The sequence below is a fragment of the Diadema antillarum genome, unplaced genomic scaffold (genome assembly GCF_040938485.1).
Source record: "Diadema antillarum isolate AM-2024a unplaced genomic scaffold, OU_Dant_1.0 seq00000076_RagTag, whole genome shotgun sequence".
In the NCBI taxonomy this organism is placed as follows: Eukaryota; Metazoa; Echinodermata; class Echinoidea; order Diadematoida; family Diadematidae; genus Diadema; species Diadema antillarum.
Genome location: NW_027271170.1, coordinates 44315 through 64169, shown reverse-complemented (window position 1 = coordinate 64169; position 19855 = coordinate 44315). Strand labels below are relative to the sequence as shown.

Below are 19855 nucleotides of genomic sequence, written 5' to 3'. Positions count from 1 at the left end.
TGAATTATAATATGAACACAGAACAATAATACAATTACCTGTACAATACAAGTACCACTTGAAAACTTGAAACAACCAATCTCAAGCTGAATTTACTTGTTAATTAAGACATTTACACTGCTCCTGTAACGTTCATTTGTGCACTTGATCTCCCTGAGTTTGTTGCTATGACTTAGGGCTCTGTAAGCTGCTCTGTGTTGGCGGAAACCAGTCTGGAAACCTCGCATAGAGTGAGGCAGCGAACCTCAGACACAACTGATCTCTTCTATCACAGAGTGAAGTGATATTGCACATCACACAGGCCTCCTTTACATATTATGATTCATACCTATTACCCAAGATTATACGGAACGCTCTTTTTTGAACCATTTCGATGGCGTTACTTTGTTTATTAGTTAATAGTGTTGTTATGGATGAGTAGAACACCGGTACAAAATACTCGAGGACTGGTCTGATGTAGCTAGTGAAGATGGTTAGTAGGTCTTCAGATGGCGCCCTGTATCGTTGCATAACGCGGAGTACGTAGAGCTTCCTTGCAGCTCGCTTGACAATGTCGTCGACATGCAAATCCTAACGAAGATTACTTTGAATAGGAACACCAAGGAGCTTGACCTTGTTTATCATTTTCTTCCAATACATTGTCGTTCAGCTTAAGCTTGAGGGGTGGGAGTGGTGTTTTGGTAAACGTGACACGCAAGATCACTTTACGTTTTGAAGGGTTGAGTTTCATCTCCGCTTCGGCACACCACTTGCTGAGTTCTTTGAGCGTGTCCGGAACAACACTTGCAGAGTTGAATTTCTCATTCTCAGCAATGGTCACGTCATCTACGCATTTCCCATGCTCTTTCAAGGTGTCTGCTGGAGTGGATCGTTGATCATTGCGAGGAATACATGTATAAAACATAATTCAGGCTTCTAAATTTGTCTTGGTTAATGTTGGTTTCTTCATATTATGACGAGCTTGCTTCCTAAAGGCACTAAATCCATTGATAATGATATATTTAACGCTTTGGAAGCAAGCTCTACATATGTTCATTTTGCATTCTCGCCATTATCATATTATTATAATTATTTGTCACCTTTTTATCAATGTTTTGACTCACCTCCTCTGCAGATTCAAGATCTGGACTTGATCTTTACGAGCATTCAGGACGATTCCCAATATCAGTCCTCGATGGGAGATGACTTGGCCAAATGGGTATTTGATATGCCACGTCTTTCGAGCTTCAGTCTGACATGTCCCTACTTGCCTGATGGTTTCCTCTCAACAGCCGTCACCTCTGCATCATCATGCCAGGTATGTAATCTTTTGGTGTGCATTATGTAATGTGTCATTTGCTGTTGGAAGTGTAGTATGCTTTAAACATGTAGACTACAACGGTAACTGATTGAGCAACTTGTTAACTTTAAACTTAACTCAACTTAATTTGTGGACGGCCTAACTTGATAATCATTTGAGGCATGCTAATGAAACTTTGCATGATATGTGTATGAGTGGACGAAGTTTTGCTTGTGAAATTTTGCTCAAGGTTAAAGGTCAAAGGTCAAGGTCAAAGTCTTAGAATTCAACTTTCCCCAGTATCTAAACAATGCCTGAATGTATTAATTTTTCTTAGTATTAAACTTAGTGTTTACATGTATTACCAGGGATCATGAGGTTAAAGGTGGAAACTCAAGTGAAAATATTTTTTTTCTCCATACTTCAGAAATGGTGCAAGGTATCCTCATGAAACATAGTACATTACGTATAGACCGATTCGGGTTCGTTGAGGGCAGCAGACACGTTGCGGTTACACGGCGCAGCCATAAGGTCTCGCTGCGGTGTCCCCGCCTACCCCCCAGCCCCCCCCCCCCCCCCTTCCGCCCACGGGGCAGGCGTGAACACCGCAATAATGGCGCTGCCCGTGCTGATAGAGGGCTATGATACACAAAACGCCTCTCAGAATCGATCTATATAATACTGCCTGTCAATGATTTTCTGGGGAATTTTGATGTCATGCAGTCAAATGTCAGGTACGGAGGATTAAAATGCTGAAACGTATTCCCAACAAGTTGATCTTAAAACCAATGTATCCATCCAATGAAATTGTAATATCAGTTCAATGTACTGAGTGGCTCTCATTTATACAAGCTTTTTTTTTTACGTAGGTCCCTCTTTTTCATTAACGGAATTATTTTGAATAATTATTAGTTTCATATAAAGTATGCATTTTTTGTAATACATTGACCGTTTTGAATTTGTGTAAGAACAAACATATATATATATATTTTTTATAACATGTCATTTCATTTCATTGAAAAAAAAAGAAACACAAATGAGACCTAGGTCAAGGAAAGTAAACTCTCAAAACATTCGTGACAGTCTTGTCATGTCCTTTCATTTCATTTTCTTTTTTTGCCAGTCAATTACCGTCTCAAATTGCCAAGATGTTATTTAGACCTATTTGGAGAACCATGCGATATTGCGGAGGCATACCAGTCGCCACAGCGTCGTTTGTAGTTTCTTGTTTTTGTTTTTATTTCTTTTACAGATCAGCGAATTTTCCGTGAAACCTTCCGATCTGGACACCAGCTTAGTCTCAGAGTCAGGAGCAGCAAACTTAGCTGAATTTCTGTGGCGTCTGCCCAATCTTACATATGCCTATCTTAACAGGGTGACACTGCCAAGGACATTCTTCACGACAATTTCCTCACAGGCTTCTCTCTGTAAAGTAAGAATCAGTTATTTTAATCTGCTCACTTTTCGTTCAATGTGAGGGAGGGGAGGGGAGGGGAGGGGAGTATATCACAACTGTCTTGGAGGTGGTATTACAATCTATTGCAGAAAGTGAAGCCGTTGAGGGGGCAATGATGTTTTCAGATAATATTTTGTCTGGCACAGTGATATTAATCAGACAGGAAAATTCAAAATAAAAACATCACAATTATTTGAAACATCATCATTATAAATCACTTTAATTTCTATCATTGCCCATCCGACAATAATTACGTTCAGATGACAAGCCCTAAACTAGAGGTTAACTCCGACGTGCGTCCACACTACGAGGTTAAATTCCTGCCCCTTTGAGTGCGTTGATTTTTGTGCCCAGACAGCCGGCATCCCCGGGACTCGTGGTTAGAGCGCTATCCATAAGATTTCTCTTGGCTCTTAACATCGAGCTAACCTCGAGGTTAGCTAACTACGAGTACGTCTTCACGTTCCCTTACTACAAGGTTAACATCGAGGTTTCCTATCCTCGAGGTTAAGGTCTTTTGTCTGAACGTAACTAATGTAGCCGTACTTTGAACCAGGTCTTTTGACAAGAAAACTGTTGAAATGACAAATGATATTTTCTGCAGTGGAGGTGGTTGCGCCATTCCTTATTAACAAGGAAACCCAACCAATATGATATAAGCTATGTTGCTATGAATCCATTTCTTTCAGAGAAATAAGAATCGGTTAATAGTGAGAACGATGTGTCCTTTTGATTATCTTCATCATGTTACAGGTGGAGTGCATCACCATCAATTTCAAGCCATTAAGATCTTTCCTGAGTGATAATCAAGGAGGCATACAGGTATATAATTTGTTATTAGCTTTTTCCCTTTTCTCATTCTTTTGTTCTCTCAATTATGAGATTATCAATATTCATATAAAGTGATATTCATGAAGTGTAGTTATTCATGGCCTAGCATTACCTTAATGGGACATCTTGGTGGAAGCAGAGAAAAAGTCACAAGAAGAACATCGAAGAGATTTACTATGGGAAATTCTTTCAAGAGTATGACGTCTTATCTTAATCCAGTTCAATCTTATTCAGCAGTACGTAATAGTGAACAATGAGGAGAAACAAGTGGGAGGTAGAATTAATCTGCTGCGAAGAATGTAGAATCAAGTTAAATGACATCAGCAATGTGCTCTACACCATGATCTTATACGATAGGGTCTTTGAGTAGTATCACATATTGATACATAGATTTTTAATTCCGAGGTTATGTCGGTAATTTTAGCCACTAAGAAACAACAACAACAAACAAGCCAAAACCAAAACAAAACAAAGAAAAACCAACTAAACTGAAAGAAATGCTTTCAATTCCAGCATGATAAGTAATTTGATATGAAGTTAAAGAAAAACATTCCACATTAGGGAGTTTAGGTGTGATAAATGTTTCAAAAGTAGGCCTAATGCTTGATGATTTGTTTTTAACCACTCATCTCTGTTTCGGGTAAGACGTAGGCATGGTAGGCTATCGGGAAGCATTGATACCAACGCGCCTTTACAATGTCGTCGCGCAAACAATTCACCCTTCGCGAGCTTGCGGCGTACGTTGCTGCCTGGACATGGTGAAGATGAAGTTAGTCATCTAATGTCTGAGGTGCTGCCAGATTCACGCAAACGAGGATACTAACTTTAATTTCAGAATTTGTAGGAAGCATACGTCGTCATGGATCAATTGTTTCGAGACAATTATGCAACATCGCATATTCACGTAAAATGCAGTGCATAAGTGCTCTGGCGATAAACTTGTTCGGATGTTGCCGCAATACTTTTTATTGAATGAACACCAATGGCAAAGATGAAGGCCCGTTGAATACACCGAGCACGGTACGGGCAACGGGCCGGGTTTTTGCAATGGTGTGCCAAAAAGGAACTATGTCTGGTTCTGTTATAAATATTACTTCCCCGCAAATAATTTTGTTAAAGAATTGATCTTCTACTGTTTATTTTGTTGTTCATAATTTAGTCATAGGAATGTTACGAATTTCTTTCGTTTTTAACTGAACCAGACATGGTTCCTTTTGGGGCATCATAGCAAACAACCCCGGCCCGTTGCTCGTACCGTGCTCGGTGTCGACGCGCCCTAAGGGTTCGATAACCACGCGTTGACTAAAACCACATAATGTCACTGATTACAATTTTCTTCAATGGACCAAAAATATGTTCTTTGGGTTTATCGTTATTTTGTTTTTGTTTTTGCCTTACGTTGAAGACTTATCGTTTCTCTACCAAATATCAAAATTTTGCGGCTTTTGACGAAGCTGAAATAGAGATATCAAAGTTTTACTGGACCATTAGCTACATAATAGATATAATTTTATAGCTTAGTACTGGCACTGTTATTAAGTAAAAATGTGGAAATTCGTATTTAGCCTACTTTTGGAAGATTTCGAACTGGGGGGTCTTTCATTTGGATCAGACAAAAATCACCCGATCCTCTCCTACCTTGGAAAATTGTCATTCTATTAAATTCTCCCCTCACTCTCCAACAGACACCCAGTGATGACAGCAGCTCAGAAGACGAGAGCAGCCAAGAAACAGGTCAAGGTTCTGGGCAAGAAAACTTCCCAGCTCCGGACGAATCTGAGACAAACAACTAAGGAAGCATGATACTATTAGTTACTATTAATAACTATTATGTTACTCTTCGAGGAGTTGGTTCCTTGAGAGGACCAGGACAAGAAAGGACACGTGCAAGAGGAAGAAATCAATGCAGGAGAGGGCAACAAACCAAGGCTTAACATCATAAAAAGAGGAGACACAAAGTTCTTTGGAATCATCTTCTTACTTATGGTCTTTCTAATATGTCCTCTTTTGTCCTATATGCGGTATCACTATTAAAAGGCTGCGTCTTTCAGCCAGGACCTGGCAGCAGGGGTGAGGTTGCAGAGGGCAATCCATCCACCTTCCAGGCAATGAAGCGTGCAATCTTCCACCAAGTGGTCTGCCGTGATCTGTCCATGGAGCTACTTTTAGAGTAGCCCCATGGTGTGTCTTGGAGAATGATAAACCAAGTCCAAATGAGGGGGGGGGGGGGGAGGTGGGTGGTCCCGAAGAAGAAAGACATTGAACCAAGATTTAAAATTCGGGAACAAAACGAGGAAGGACATTAGTGTCTATGCTATGAAATTGCATGAAAACAAAATCTAATGAGGAACCTACGCACTTAACAACCCCACATCAGTTTTGTTTTTAGAGAGCCGCAGTGAGATAAAACATTAACAACAGAAATGTGAGAGCTCTATATTAATTAAACTGAGACGTACTCTTATGTACCGCTGAAAGTTGAAAAACACGCAGAGACTACCAGCTGGAGACACTGCTGACACGTGATAGTACCTTGTTGAAATGTCATCATGCATGGTTGAATGACAAACCTTGTTGGCCAGTCTTGAAGAGACATCTATTTCATGCGTTTTCTCTACTTGTCTTAATTATTTTCTTCTTCATTACAGTGTTTGCAAACACTTTGTATTTGATTCGAAAATAATGAATAACATCTAAATCTGATATGATTTTCATCACAGGATACAGTTAGCAAGAGTACTAGTATAGTATACTGAAAAATAAAAATACGCACTGTCTGAGTGAGTAGCATGTATAGCGAGCGGTTTATTTGTTTTATTCGTTCAGCTCATATAGGAACGATGGTCTCATGCTCTCTAAACATGTCATTAACTATACTTGTATCTTGTTTTGAATTGTTAGTGTAGTTCACAGTGAAATAATAATTGTATGAATAGGAATGAATATCCCTTTAATTTGGTGTGCATGAGAACATCTGTAATATACTTCTACTGTACGATGTCTCTTATGAACTATTTCTGTAATTGCTCTCACTTTGGTTGATGTACAGAATATTTTGATTTTTATACATTGAATAGTAATAATAAGATGATAATACCCTAAGTGGGCCCCATGCACTACCAGATTTGTCATGCTGACAAAGGATAAAGGTGAATATTGGTAATCCATCCGGTGTTTTTCATTTTTATTCTTATTTCTATCGGAATAAAGTTCTATACTAAACGACACAAACACAGACAGATATACAGACACACACACACACACACACACACACACACACATACATGACAACGTTCTTAACTATTACATTGTGAAGAAAAGTAACTTGTTTGGATGACGACCACTATACGCGTTTTTAATGCGCCGCTGAAACGTCATAGATGATAATGTATTATATTGCACATAGGAGCTTCGGTACAATATTATTCTGGCACATAGAACCGGGAATGTATTTTATTGTCTACGCTCTAAGTCATACCTGACAAAAGTCATCGAATGATACACGGACAAATATTCGTGTAATAAAAACTAATTAGAATAGATAGCTGCTTTTTTTTTCTGGTTTGGTTGTCACCATTGTCATTGTTATAGACGCTGTCGTAAAAAAAAAAAAAAATGTGTTAAGTTTGGTATGATGAATTTAGTTGCAGGACATATTGACGGTTTCAGGCAGTTTTAAATAGAGCTGCATAAGCATGGAAAAATATGATAACATTATTGCAGCTTTTAGACCGCCTTTCGATATGTAGGGCTATTGTGTGTTCAAAAGGTGTACATTGTTCTGGTGAGACAATTTCGCATTACAGTTTGACAGTTTTACCTCACAGCTCGTGGATACTGCATTAATACGGTGACTTTGTCGCCTTTTGTATACCTCATGTTGTAATGATTTTTGAACATCTTATCTATGCCGTATTAACTTACACTAATTATTTAATTGAGTGGACATCCTTTCTGTTTTGAAGGTCACAAGGATGACTTCCATTTCGATGTGGCTCCGATTTAGCCTTGGGGTTGGGCTCACTCCTTTGAGAGTGGATTAACACTCCCATAGGACTGCAAATTCAGTTCGAATCTAATCAATCCGATCAAGTCAACATGATCCTTGTTGATCAGTCTTGTAGAAACAACTCTGTTTCATGTGTTTGCTCCACTTGTTTTTTCTTCTTCCCTCTTTGTAATGTTTCATTTCCAAATACTTTGTATTTGAGTCGAAAAAATGATTTATGGGCTTCAGGATACAGATAGCAAGAGTACAAGTATGCTAAAAAAAGTAACAATGCGCACACTCTGAGTGAGTAGCGAGTATAGCAAGCTATTTCTTTGTTTTATTATATCAGCTCATATAGAAAAAAAATTGGTATCATGATTTTTAAACATGTCATTAACTACATGTAAGCTGTTTTGGATTGTTTGTGTACGCTATGTAAATGGTGTCAGTGATAATTATGATTGTATGAATAGGAATGGATATCACTTTGATTACGTATGAGAGCTTCTGTAATATACTTCTTATGTACATGGGACTTATGTTATAGTCTTTTATGGTGTATTTCTGTAATTGCTCTTATTTTGGTTTATGTACAGAATATTTTGAATTTCATATGTTGAATTATAGTAATGACATGATTATACCTTGTATAGATCACATGTATGGACGACCAGATTTCTTATGCTATCAAAGGTGAATATCGGCATTCCATCAGGTGTTTTTTAAAATTCTTTCTATCAAAATTAAGTTCTGTATTTCTACACGACACAGACGTAGACAGACAGACAAACACAGAGAGAGAGAGAGAGAGAGAGAGAGAGAGAGAGAGAGCTATCTTAACTATTACATTGTGAAGAATAGCAACTTGTTCGGATGAAGACCTATTATGCGCTGCCAGTAGACTTACTACGAAAAACATTGCTGTCCCCGAATACAGTACGTACGCACGTAACTATGTAAACATGTATCCTGTACTCACTCCATTGTTAAACTTTGTAGATTAACTCTTAGAAATCTTTTTTACGAAATATGTAATTGCGATGCCAATATTACTCAAAAGTTGTTAGAAAGTTATTACAGACTTAATTCATTATTGACTCTGGATTCTTCGTTGTTGATGTTGTTGGTGGTGGTTTTGTACAGTATTGTGACTTCAACTTTAAAGAGATATTCGAATTATTGTTGAAGAGATGAATTTTGTGTTAAAAAATGAAAGAAAAAACAACAACTTGTAATACTCGCTGGAGATGTTGAAGATCGAGGGCAGAACACAAGGATTATACATCACATTGCACATAGGATCTTAGGAACAGCATTTGTTTGGCACATAGGACCGGGAATATATTTCATTGTCAGTATACGCTCTAGGCATACCTGACTAAAGTCCTCCAATGACACCAGGACAAATATTTGTATAATAATTATAAAAAAAGATCGAACAAATGATTGGTTTAAGTGTGGTATGATCAATTTCGTTGCAAGATATATTGACGGTTTTAGGCAGTTTTTTTAAATAGAGCTGCATATGCATGAATATGAAGAGCTGCATATGCATGAAAAAATATATGATAACATTATTGCTGCTTCAGACTGTCTTTCGATATGAAGGGCTAACGTGTGTTTAGAAGGTGAACATTGTTGTGGAGAGACAAATTTGCCTTAAAATGTGACAATTTTACCTCACAGCTGTTACTGTAGATACCGCATTTAATAGTACTGTGACATTGTCGCCTTTTGTATATTATAATTCATGATGTAATGATTTTTGAACATCTTATATAAGTAATATATATGCCGCGTTAACATACACTAATGATACAGTTAAGTGGTCACTCTTTCTGTTTCTTGAAGGTCACATGGATGCCTTCCATTTTGATAGTTTCGGGTCCAGTTTCGGGGATGGGCTCATTCCTTTGAAAGTGGATTTACACTCCTATAGGAGAGCAAAGTCAATTCGAATCTAATCAATCCGATCGAAACACATGATCTGCTCGAAATTGCTCACCACTAAGGCCTATAAAATGTATGAAATACAATGACGATATTTGAACCTGTTGCAATTCACTATGTGGAAGAGGAGGATTCCATCTTCACGAGTAAGATCAATCTGGTTTTCAGTGATAACTCTTTGCTTGCCTTTGCCATCCTTCGGTAATATTTAGCGATTGTTTGTATACCTGGGTTTTTTAAATTTTCGATGAACAGAATAGCAAGCTGATCATTTCCTGAGCTCTTTCCCTTCATTCATGTACGGAACTTAATGTTGCATGCTGTCACGGATTAATGTATGTTTCATATAAGCCTCGTCAGCATCTGAGGTTTAAAAAAATAGATATAGACGCATTTTCTGTGTGTGTGTGTGTGTGTGTGTGTGTGTGTGTGTATGTGTGTGTGCTTATTAAGGACAGACATTGTGAAAGATCAATACAAATAATGTAATATGCATGATGTAGACTATCAACAACAAATAACAACATTTTCTATACAATAAAGTAAAATTTAGATCCCAAAATTAACATCTGTATATTTGTTCCTACACCATATCTATTTGGCTATTCAAAAACAAACAACAAACAAACAACAAAACAACAACAACAACAACACGACCAAAAACGAAAAATAAGCCGCTGGTCCTGAGGGCTTCATTATAGCGGGAGCTGCCTAGACAGATAATTTTTTCCAATGAAGGATTGATATAACCATGCAGCTGCATGTATTTCCTGTTGCTTTCTTTGTGACAGATACATTGTATTCTCAAGTGTGTTGGAATAACTAGTTTTTGCAATTATCCATTATGAGGAGAGAATATATCCGTGGTAAAAAAAAAAAAAAAAACCGTTTTCCACCATTTCATGGATTTATACCTGCATGTAAATGTTGTTACGTTTTAGCCATGTACTGTGGAATTATGTCCTATTTAGGAGTTAAGATACACATTCTTTTCATTCTAAGATAGTGAGGGTTTTATACATGGCAAAAATGTTTAAGTACCAAGGTAAGGAATATAGCACTTCTATAAAAAACAGTATAACTGTACAAGATTGTACAACGATTGTTGGAGATTCTTGATGCATTTAGATAAAACATTTAATGTGTTTGGTTATGAAACAAAAAATGATCCAGAGATTTATGATACCTGTATGCGTAGAGCGTTAGGAGATTTGTATTTATTTGACAATCAGTTTTTTTTTAATGCTGTGTCAAGTGGAAATTTTGATATGTGTGTTGTATATTGCGTGTACACTTCTACATGCAGAGTCTTTGAAACCCAAGTAAATATTTCATAAAATCAAAATAAAAACAAAATGATTATATCTGTGTCAAAATCTTGGTCGGGCTGATTTGATTTTCTAATGATGTGGCTGAAATATAAAAAAGAATAGTGCATACGGTACTGTACAAGTATTGTATGTATGACTGTGTGTGTGCGTGTATATGCTTTTGTAGATGCTACAGGTATATGACTGATTTTTTTCTTTGTCTTATATAGACTAGTGATATTTGATACATGACTAATCTGTGTTGTATAATGTACACCCATATCTACAATATAGACAGCACCCACAGACATAATGATATGCTTTAGCATTCTTTACGTCAAGAAACAATGTAACACGCGACTCCTAGGCTGTCTCCTGAAATAAGGTGACATGTTACAGACAAAAATCTGTAACAGACTTGTGTCACACTATCAAAAAATTGATGTTACAAAATAAATTATCTAAACATACTGTATGTGTAAAAAAATATAATACTCATAAATTCATCACATAACCATAAAACATAAAAATTGGGTTATGAGTTGTCATCACCCCGGGTCCTCTGTTTTGAAGGAATCTATTGCTTTCAAAATTGAATTGTTATACATGAAGAGGTTTACTAGTAATCTCTAAAGTCTCTTTATTCCAAAGCATATAATTGCAGTTTAAAGGGACTGTACAGTACTGGTTGAGGTGGGGATTCATGATTTGAACATACCTAAGTGAGATAATGAGAAACCTCTCATGAAGTTTGAAAGAGCATGTAATTTTAAGAAGGATTTATTTGGTGAAAATTGGTTTTCAAAATAAAAAATGGCTGAGATATCCAAAGTAAGTGATAATAATAAAAGGCGACACCCCACGCCTCTTATTAGGATTTCTTTTTTTTTTCACCTTGTTTTGGGACATCTCGGCCATTTCAAAACCGACTTTCATCAAATAAACTTACCGCTTTGACATCCCATAGAGCGGTTTCTGAATAACTCGCAAAACGTTAAAAGCTTAATCCTCACCTTAACCAGAACTGTACACACCCTTTAAGTTGTACAAATTTCTCTCATTCTTCTGTTATCTTCTTCTCTCTCCCTCTTACTATTTTATTCTTTATTTATCCCTCCAGTCAATTCCGATTTTCGTCTGTTTCCTTCTTCTTGGCTGTCTGCCCCTCCCACTCTGTCTCTATTTCTTTTCTCTTTCTTCTCTCTGCTATACTCCCTTTCTCTTTATCTCACCCCACTTCGCTCTTTCCCTGTCTTTCTATTCTCTGTCTTCCTTATACATTTCAATCAAACATTGTTCATAGCTTATAAACCACATTTCATCTTTCTTATATCTGAAAAGATAACCCATTCTCAAAATGATTATAGTAATGTTCGTCAATCTATTATACATATTTGTTTTTATATGAAATATTCATATTAATGAATAAACCTAGGCGTGTGTATAACGTACAAAGAAGTCATCTTTCATGGAGAAAATGGACAGCGTATACATAACTTTCTTTCTTTAACAGTCCTTTCAAAGACTTCATAAATTGTATATAAGCAAACTTCTTTTCATGTTTTCTTTGTTATAGCTATGACCTCAAACCGTTACACCTTTCATGTAATATATTCTTACTGGAGCCCGCAAACCGGAAAATCGCTAATCATTCTTTCACTCTTTCCAAGCGGGAAAAAAAAAATGTTTGGATATCTCTGTGCATGCATTTAGTTGGATCCCGAAACAATTCCAATCTCGTGTATTATTTTCTAAGTCCATGGTGCAGCAGGCTGCAGAACTGATCGAACACTTAACCGGTATGAAACGCTAGATGGCGCTATCCAGTTCCTGCCGTGAATTTCCCGTCAAGGCATTGGTGGAGCACGTCGTTGAAATTGCTTATTCGTTGACTTGTGTCAGTCCATTCTGAAAGTGCTGCGGGAAAAACAATAACAGCATCATCATCATCATCATCAACAACAACAACAAAAACAAAAACAACAACAACGAAGAACACAGAATAAATAAGCAACGCTACATCCAAGTAAACTCCAAGTAAGTAAGTAAGGAAGTAAACAAACAAACAAACAAATAAGTGAGAAGAGACATTTATCCTTTTTTTTTTGTTCGGGTTGATTTGGTTTGCTAGTTACTAATGATTTAAATGACTTGACAGATGGTCACGATTATGAGTTGAAAAAAAAAAAGATACATAATGTGAAATTCGGCTACAATCAACCTGATTGACATACCCGTGTGGCATGTCATGTGCAGAAAGGGCTAACTCTGAATTGCTGATCGAGGTGTCATCAAATTCAACAATTATATTTCCCAGTAAAACATTAAAGGACAAGTTCACCTTCATAAACATAAGGATTGAGAAAATGCAACAATATTAGTAAAACACATCGGTGAAAGTTTGAGGAAAATTGGACAATCGATGCAAAAGTTATGAATTTTTAAAATTTTTGTGTTGGAACCGCTGGATGAGGAGACTACTACAGCTTGTGAGTCATATGCGTACAACAGTATAAAGAAAATATAAAAGAAAATTCAACATATTTTCACTTTTTTCGCATAATAAAAGAGCAATTGACTTGCCTCTTTCTAAAAGCAGGGGGAATAATATTACCCATAACATCTATCGGTAACGAGTCAGGGGAATGTGTACTTTTTTCAAAAGATGGAATTTTGTGAAATTCTCTTTATATTTTCCTTATATTGTTGTACGCATGTGACATCTAAGTTATTCATACACTGCAGTAGTCTTCTCATCCAGCGGGTACTGCAAAAAAACTTCAAAAATTCATAACTTTTGAACGGATTGTCTGATTTTCCTCAAACTTTCAATGATGTGTTCTACTAATATTGCTACATTCTCTCAATCCTTATGTTTATGAAGGTGAACTTGTCCTTTAAGAAACTTTGTTACTAATACCAAGTATTACAAAGACACTTGCATTATGTACAAATTGTCGTCAGAGGACGGTCGGAGCTAATGCCGGCAGGGCTTACTTCGTTTCATCGGGTGATCGCGTTCGGGTCGGGTGGTCGCGATACACAACCTTTCGTAGATTATATGCCCTAATATACGAAGGGTCGGGTGGAACATTTATTTGAGAATTAGACCCCTATTATTTACGAAGTATCGGGTACAGCTTACCCGAATCTTCGAGAAAAAGCCAGTGCAAATTTACGAAAGTTCGCGTGTTTATCTCCGAATACGCGATTGTATTCCTATGTTTTTACTCTGAAAATATTATCACAAGCGTTTGTACACAAGGCTAGCAGCATATAATGCTTGCCGTGCTTAACTATGGCAAAGCGATACGCTCGCTTGCGACAAAGTGATAATGCCGGTTTCAATGGACGGCCATTCATATTGTACAGTATGTGCAACGAAAGTTTTAGTTGTCTCGACTCGTGGATTACAACGATCTGGTCCTTCCTGTTCTATCTGAACATCTTGACAACATTGTTATCGGCATTATCGTGGTTTCTGTCTCCACTCATTTCTTCACTGCTGGTGACAGCTAGTACCACCTCCATGGACTATACTGGGCTGAATCGTGATATCGGCCCCCTCTAGGTGCGTGTGTCTTTACCATGTGCAAAGTCTATGGAGGTTGATAGCAGTCACCGGCTGCACTATGACGAAATACAAATTATGTACACAAGCACGTGTAACTGAATGGCGGTGAATGGAGTGGGGACCTATTTCAGGATAAATGTCCTTTATATTGTACAAAACCGCATAGTATCATTTATGGAGACATTCTTTCAGATCACTGCGAATACTTGTGTTGTTTGACTGAAAAGATGGAATTCTTTTCAAATATGATCAGAATCTAGTTACCGGTGCATGAAAGAATCCCTTCAAAATTTGATAAGATTGTGAAACTTTTTAATCCCTTTCTGAAATACGAGTATTCAAAACTGCATTAGTTTGTTTGGTTGGTCAAAGTAGACTCGCAGAACTCTGATTAATTGGTTCAGTTCATGTTCTCTGCTTTACCATGTATATTCTATGTTTTGTAGACCCTATAGACTGTGCAAAATGCAAACTTTGGGATTTAATGAGCATAGATTCTGTGTACGTGATTTTGTTGCAAACATTTTAACATACTTTAGCCATGTCCATATACATGTATCTGGTTGCCATAGCAAGCGTACACTGACAACCATATGTCTGTAAGTTTTTGTGTGTTTTACTGTTCCATAGGACCTAATAGAGGATGAAATTGGGGTTTCTTGGCTGCAATGTGCTTAATTATCAAAATAGTAATTAAATACGGCCGTTAATGGCCCTGATTTTTTTTAATAATTTGCTTTATTTCTAATGTGACATACATGTAAGCATCAAACCATAGATGTAATATAGATAATTGAAAAAAAAAACATTTTTCAAAAACGTACCATCTTACATAGTTTGCGTCATTTTGACCCAACTTCAAACAATTTTTGCCTCTAGTATCACCTCTCTATCATAACATCAATCTTCAAACTCAAAATTCTTATATCATGGAAATGTAGTGAAATGTGAAACTATTATGTGTACCTATTTTGTACTATACTTCCGCATACCCAAAGTGTATAAGAGGGTATATAGTCCTGAATTTGTGTAGTGGTTGGTCGGGCGGTCGGGCGGTTCGTCGCAAAGTTTGCGTCGCGATGTTTTTGGAGTTGTTCAATTATCAGTTCTGAATCAATTATGATGAAATCTGGGGTATATGGTGATTTTTGAGTGATCATTTTTACAAGTTTGAAGCAAGTGAATCTAAATTTAGTGTATATGATGAAATTGAGACGTGAGTAGATTTGTAGTATATGGTTCTCGTGTGTGTTTGTTGGAGAAAGCCTCGCAATGGTAATTCAATTTTCCCAAAATTTTGTGGGGCGAATATTTCCACAGTATTTAAGTAATATTACTTTAAATTTGGAATGCGCAATGATTTATATGTGTATTTATGGAAGACACACTTTGTGTTATTCTTATGAGGCGCTGCCAGGGCAGCGGTATAACTAGGCCTATAATTGGAATATTTTTTTTTCGGAGTATATTAGAAAAAAAACATACATTCTGATATGTAGGTGATATACTATTTGGTGAATATGATGATGCAGGAAACGATAGTATAATGAATATATTATGTGTTGAATAATTGTATAGAAGTTATATATTCGGGTTAATGTATCATGGTGTTATGGTACTATTCAATTCAATTCAATTCAAAGGTTTTATTTTCACTTCTTTCAACAGAATGTACAAAAAATATAGATTCGACATATATACGTTTGAAGGAATGATATATAGATAGCAAAGGATAACATTTGTCAATAATCATTACAAATGTAGGCATTTTTCATACAGACATATTTATACATTCTGCCAAAAAAAAGTGGAGGTACCCACTCAAAAGACTATGCTTGTACAACGTGGGCACCTCACAGGAAGAAAAAAAAAGAAGGTGAAAACTTAACTACAAGTGTGCGGGATGAAAAAAGAGGTGGAAAAGGGGAAAGGGAAGAAGCATAGATACAAGTAAAGAGACGAGACAACTAAGAACAAAAAGCCTAGATCAATCGGTACATTCAAGATCAAACCAACAGAGACTATTAGCTATATTAGAAGTGTAGAGCATTAAAAGCGACGAGAAAGTGATATATACAATTGTATGGTTCCAGAATCTTGGGCCTGTATATATAAATGTCTGCTGAGCTAAAACCGTTCTAAGCAGGGGCAAATGAAATTCATTAGACTGTCTTGTTGGGTAACTATGGTATATCAGGTTACGAGGAAACATAGAATCGAATATAAGCGGAAGACAGTTATTATTATAACTATACATAAATTGTCCTAAATGAAATAAAAACAAATCCTTAATTTTCAGAATCTTATTTTCAGAAAACAAAGAAGCTGTATGAGAGCAAGGAGCGGCATTACAAATGATTCGAAGTGCCTTCTTTTGTAACAATAAAACCCTATCTAATAATGTTTGATGCGTGTTTCCCCATGCCAAGATTCCGTAATTTAAATAAGGTAGTATCAAAGACGAATACAGTATGAATAATGAATGTTGGGGAAGAAACAATTTGAACCTGTTAATGACGCCTATATTGCGCGAAATAATTTTACAAACATAATCTATATGAAATTTCCAAGAAAGTTTATCATCTACTGTGATTCCAAGAAATTTTGTATATGAAACACTTTCTAAAACAGTGTCATCAAAATAAATATCCATATTCAAATTATCTAAAGTGTTACTAAAAAACATATACTTGGTTTTATTGATATTCAGGGACAGCTTATTAGCTCGTATCCAATCTCGTAAATTTTGTAACTCCGCATTTACTGTGTGCACAAGAATATTTGGATCTTCATGTGAATTAAACACATTTGAGTCATCGGCGAAAAGTATGAATGATAACACTTAGGAGGAAGCACATAAATCATTAATATAAACAATAAACAACAACGGCCCCAATATACTACCTTGTGGCACGCCACACATTAATTCTCTCATATCAGAGTTATAATTGTTTATTGAAACATATTGTTTACGATCAGTTAGATAACTCCTGAACCACTCCAAGGCCTTCCCACGTATACCATAGTGGGACAACTTATAAAGCAATATATTATGATTAATAGTGTCGAAGGCCTTGGAGAAGTCCAGGAAGATACCGATCAAATGAGAGTGATTATCTAAAGCATGTGCTACTTTATCAATAAAATTCAAAAATGCATGAGAGGTGCTATGCTTTTCTCGAAAACCAAACTGGGAGTTTGTCAGAACACAATGCGTCTTCAAAAAATTCATTGTTCTTTTATATATAATTTTCTCTAAGATTTTTGATATACAAGATAATAAAGAAATAGGTCTATAATTACTAATATCCAGGTTGTCACCATTCCTAAATATAGGAATAACTTTTGCTATTTTCATTTGTTCCGGAAACTGACCGTTTGACAGTGACAAATTGAAAATATACACCAAAGGATCCACAATAGAATATATTGCTCCTTTTAAAATCATATTGCTTATATCATCATAACCTGCACTTTTTTTATTTTTCAAACCAGAAATAATATCAATAACCTCATACCTAGTGGTAGGAGTAAAGAATATAGAATGTGTATTATACTGATTCAAAAAATCAGTAAAATGTTTATGAGTATTGGGAATTTCTTGAGCAATATCTTCTCCAATAGTTGTAAAATATTTATTGAAAATATTTACAATATCTTGAGATTTATCAATAATCTTGTCATCAAATCGAATTTTTGATATACCAGAGATTTCGGTAGATGTATTCATAGCTTGTTTTAACACATTCCACGTACTTTTTATATCATATCTATATCTCTGCAATTGCTTGTGATAATATTTTTTTCTTTTCTATACGTAATATTTTTGTGAGGGTATTTTTATATAATGTGTATTTCAAACGTGCTTGCTCAGTACTTTTCATCTTAAATGAATAAAACAATTTATTTTTTCTGTTAATAGATCGCAAAATGGACTTTGTAATCCAGGGAAGCCTTGGTGTTGTTTTATAATTCCCCCGTTTGTATTTTCTTTTGGGAATACATATATCCAAATGATTATTCAAAACATCAAAAAAATTATTCAAAGACAAATTATTCAAAGACAAATCAAAGACAAATTAATGTCATTAATGACAAATTAATGTCATTATGCCTGGGCTCGACATTCACGGTGGCCCGATGGCCCGGGGCCACCAAAAAAGCGCGTCGGGCCACCAAAATTTCAGAAATGAAGATTTTGGTAACCCGATCGGGCCACCAAAAAAAGTCGGATGTTTGCCTTTTACTTTTGGAAATGGACATCGGTAACAATCGGCTCCGTAAGATGCCAAAATAAATGTCAGATGCTTGCTTTTAATTTTGGAAATGAATAACGGTAATATTCCACTCCGTATGATACTAAATGGCGGACGTTTGCTTATACTTTTGGAAATGAATAACGGTAAGATTCAGCTCCTTAGGGTGCTAAACTTTAATGTTAGATATTTGATTTTGCGTTTGGAAATGAATAAGGATAACATTCGGCTCCGGAAGATGCTGAAGTGAATGTCGAATGTTTGCTTTGACGTTTTATTCGGAAGTGAATAACAGTAATATTCTTCTCCCTACGATGCTAAAGTAAATGTCGGGTATTTGCTATTACATAGTCATTTCGAAATGAATAACAGTAACATTCAGCGGTGTTTGATGGTAAAATAAATGTCTGATGTCTGCCGTGACGTTCAAAAATGAAAAACAGTAACATTCGGTTTCGTCCGATGCTAAAATAATCGTCAGATGATTCATTTCACTTTCGGAAGTGGACAGCAATAACATTCGGCTCCGTACGATAATGAAATAAATGTCGAATATGTTGCTCTTAAATTTGGAAATGAATGACGGTAATATTCTGCTCCGGACGATGCTAAAATAAATAACAAATTGTTGCTTTTACATTTGGAAATAATCAACGGTATCAATCGGCTCAGTTAAATGCTAAAATAAAAAGCGGATATTTGCTTTCACGTTCGGAAATGAATAAGGATAACAATCAGCCTTGTATGATGCTAAAAGGAAATTTCAGTTGTCTGCTTTTACATTTGAAATGATTAACGGTAACTTTCGGCTCTTTACAATGCCAAAACAAAAATAATGTCGAATAATGTATGCAATGCTCCCACTTTATCAAATGTAAGTTTTGACCACTTAATAAAGGCATCAACTTTTACAATAATCTATAAGTCCATTTGCTAAATCTTAGAAGTCAGAATAACGGTAAGATGATTGAAATTTTTATTCATTTATTTCAGACATGCCATGGGTACCTGTATCACTTTAGTAATACTTAATATTTCTTTTTCTATATGTTAAGTAGGACCGAATTAGTTTTTCCTGATTTTTTCTTTCTGGCCACCAGATTTTACTTTCGAGCCACCAAAAAATAAAAGTTCAATCGATCGGGCCGGCAAAAATAAAAGTTAGTGTGGAGCGAGCCCTGCATATGCTATATTTGTATAATTATTGT

General features: G+C 36.1%; 1 protein-coding gene across 1 annotated transcript; it reads left to right on the top strand.

Annotated features, from left to right (window-relative positions):
* The first annotated feature begins 1186 nt into the window (after window positions 1–1186).
* On the top strand, window positions 1187–5769 carry LOC139726045 (uncharacterized). The gene is made up of 4 exons (XM_071637126.1): window positions 1187–1297; window positions 2532–2711; window positions 3489–3557; window positions 5252–5769. Exons 1-4 carry the CDS (start codon window positions 1208–1210, stop codon window positions 5357–5359), a joined length of 447 nt encoding a protein of 148 aa, XP_071493227.1. The 5' UTR covers window positions 1187–1207; the 3' UTR covers window positions 5360–5769.
* The last annotated feature ends 14086 nt before the right edge of the window (window positions 5770–19855 follow it).

Excerpts from the sequence above, each read along its gene's own strand:
- LOC139726045 (XM_071637126.1), top strand. The coding sequence starts at position 1,208 with ATGCCACGTCTTTCGAGCTTCAGTCTGACATGTCCCTACTTGCCTGAT. Across the intron at positions 2,712-3,488 it reads CACAGGCTTCTCTCTGTAAA|GTGGAGTGCATCACCATCAA; the intron begins GTAAGAATCAGT and ends ATCATGTTACAG. Across the intron at positions 3,558-5,251 it reads ATAATCAAGGAGGCATACAG|ACACCCAGTGATGACAGCAG; the intron begins GTATATAATTTG and ends ACTCTCCAACAG.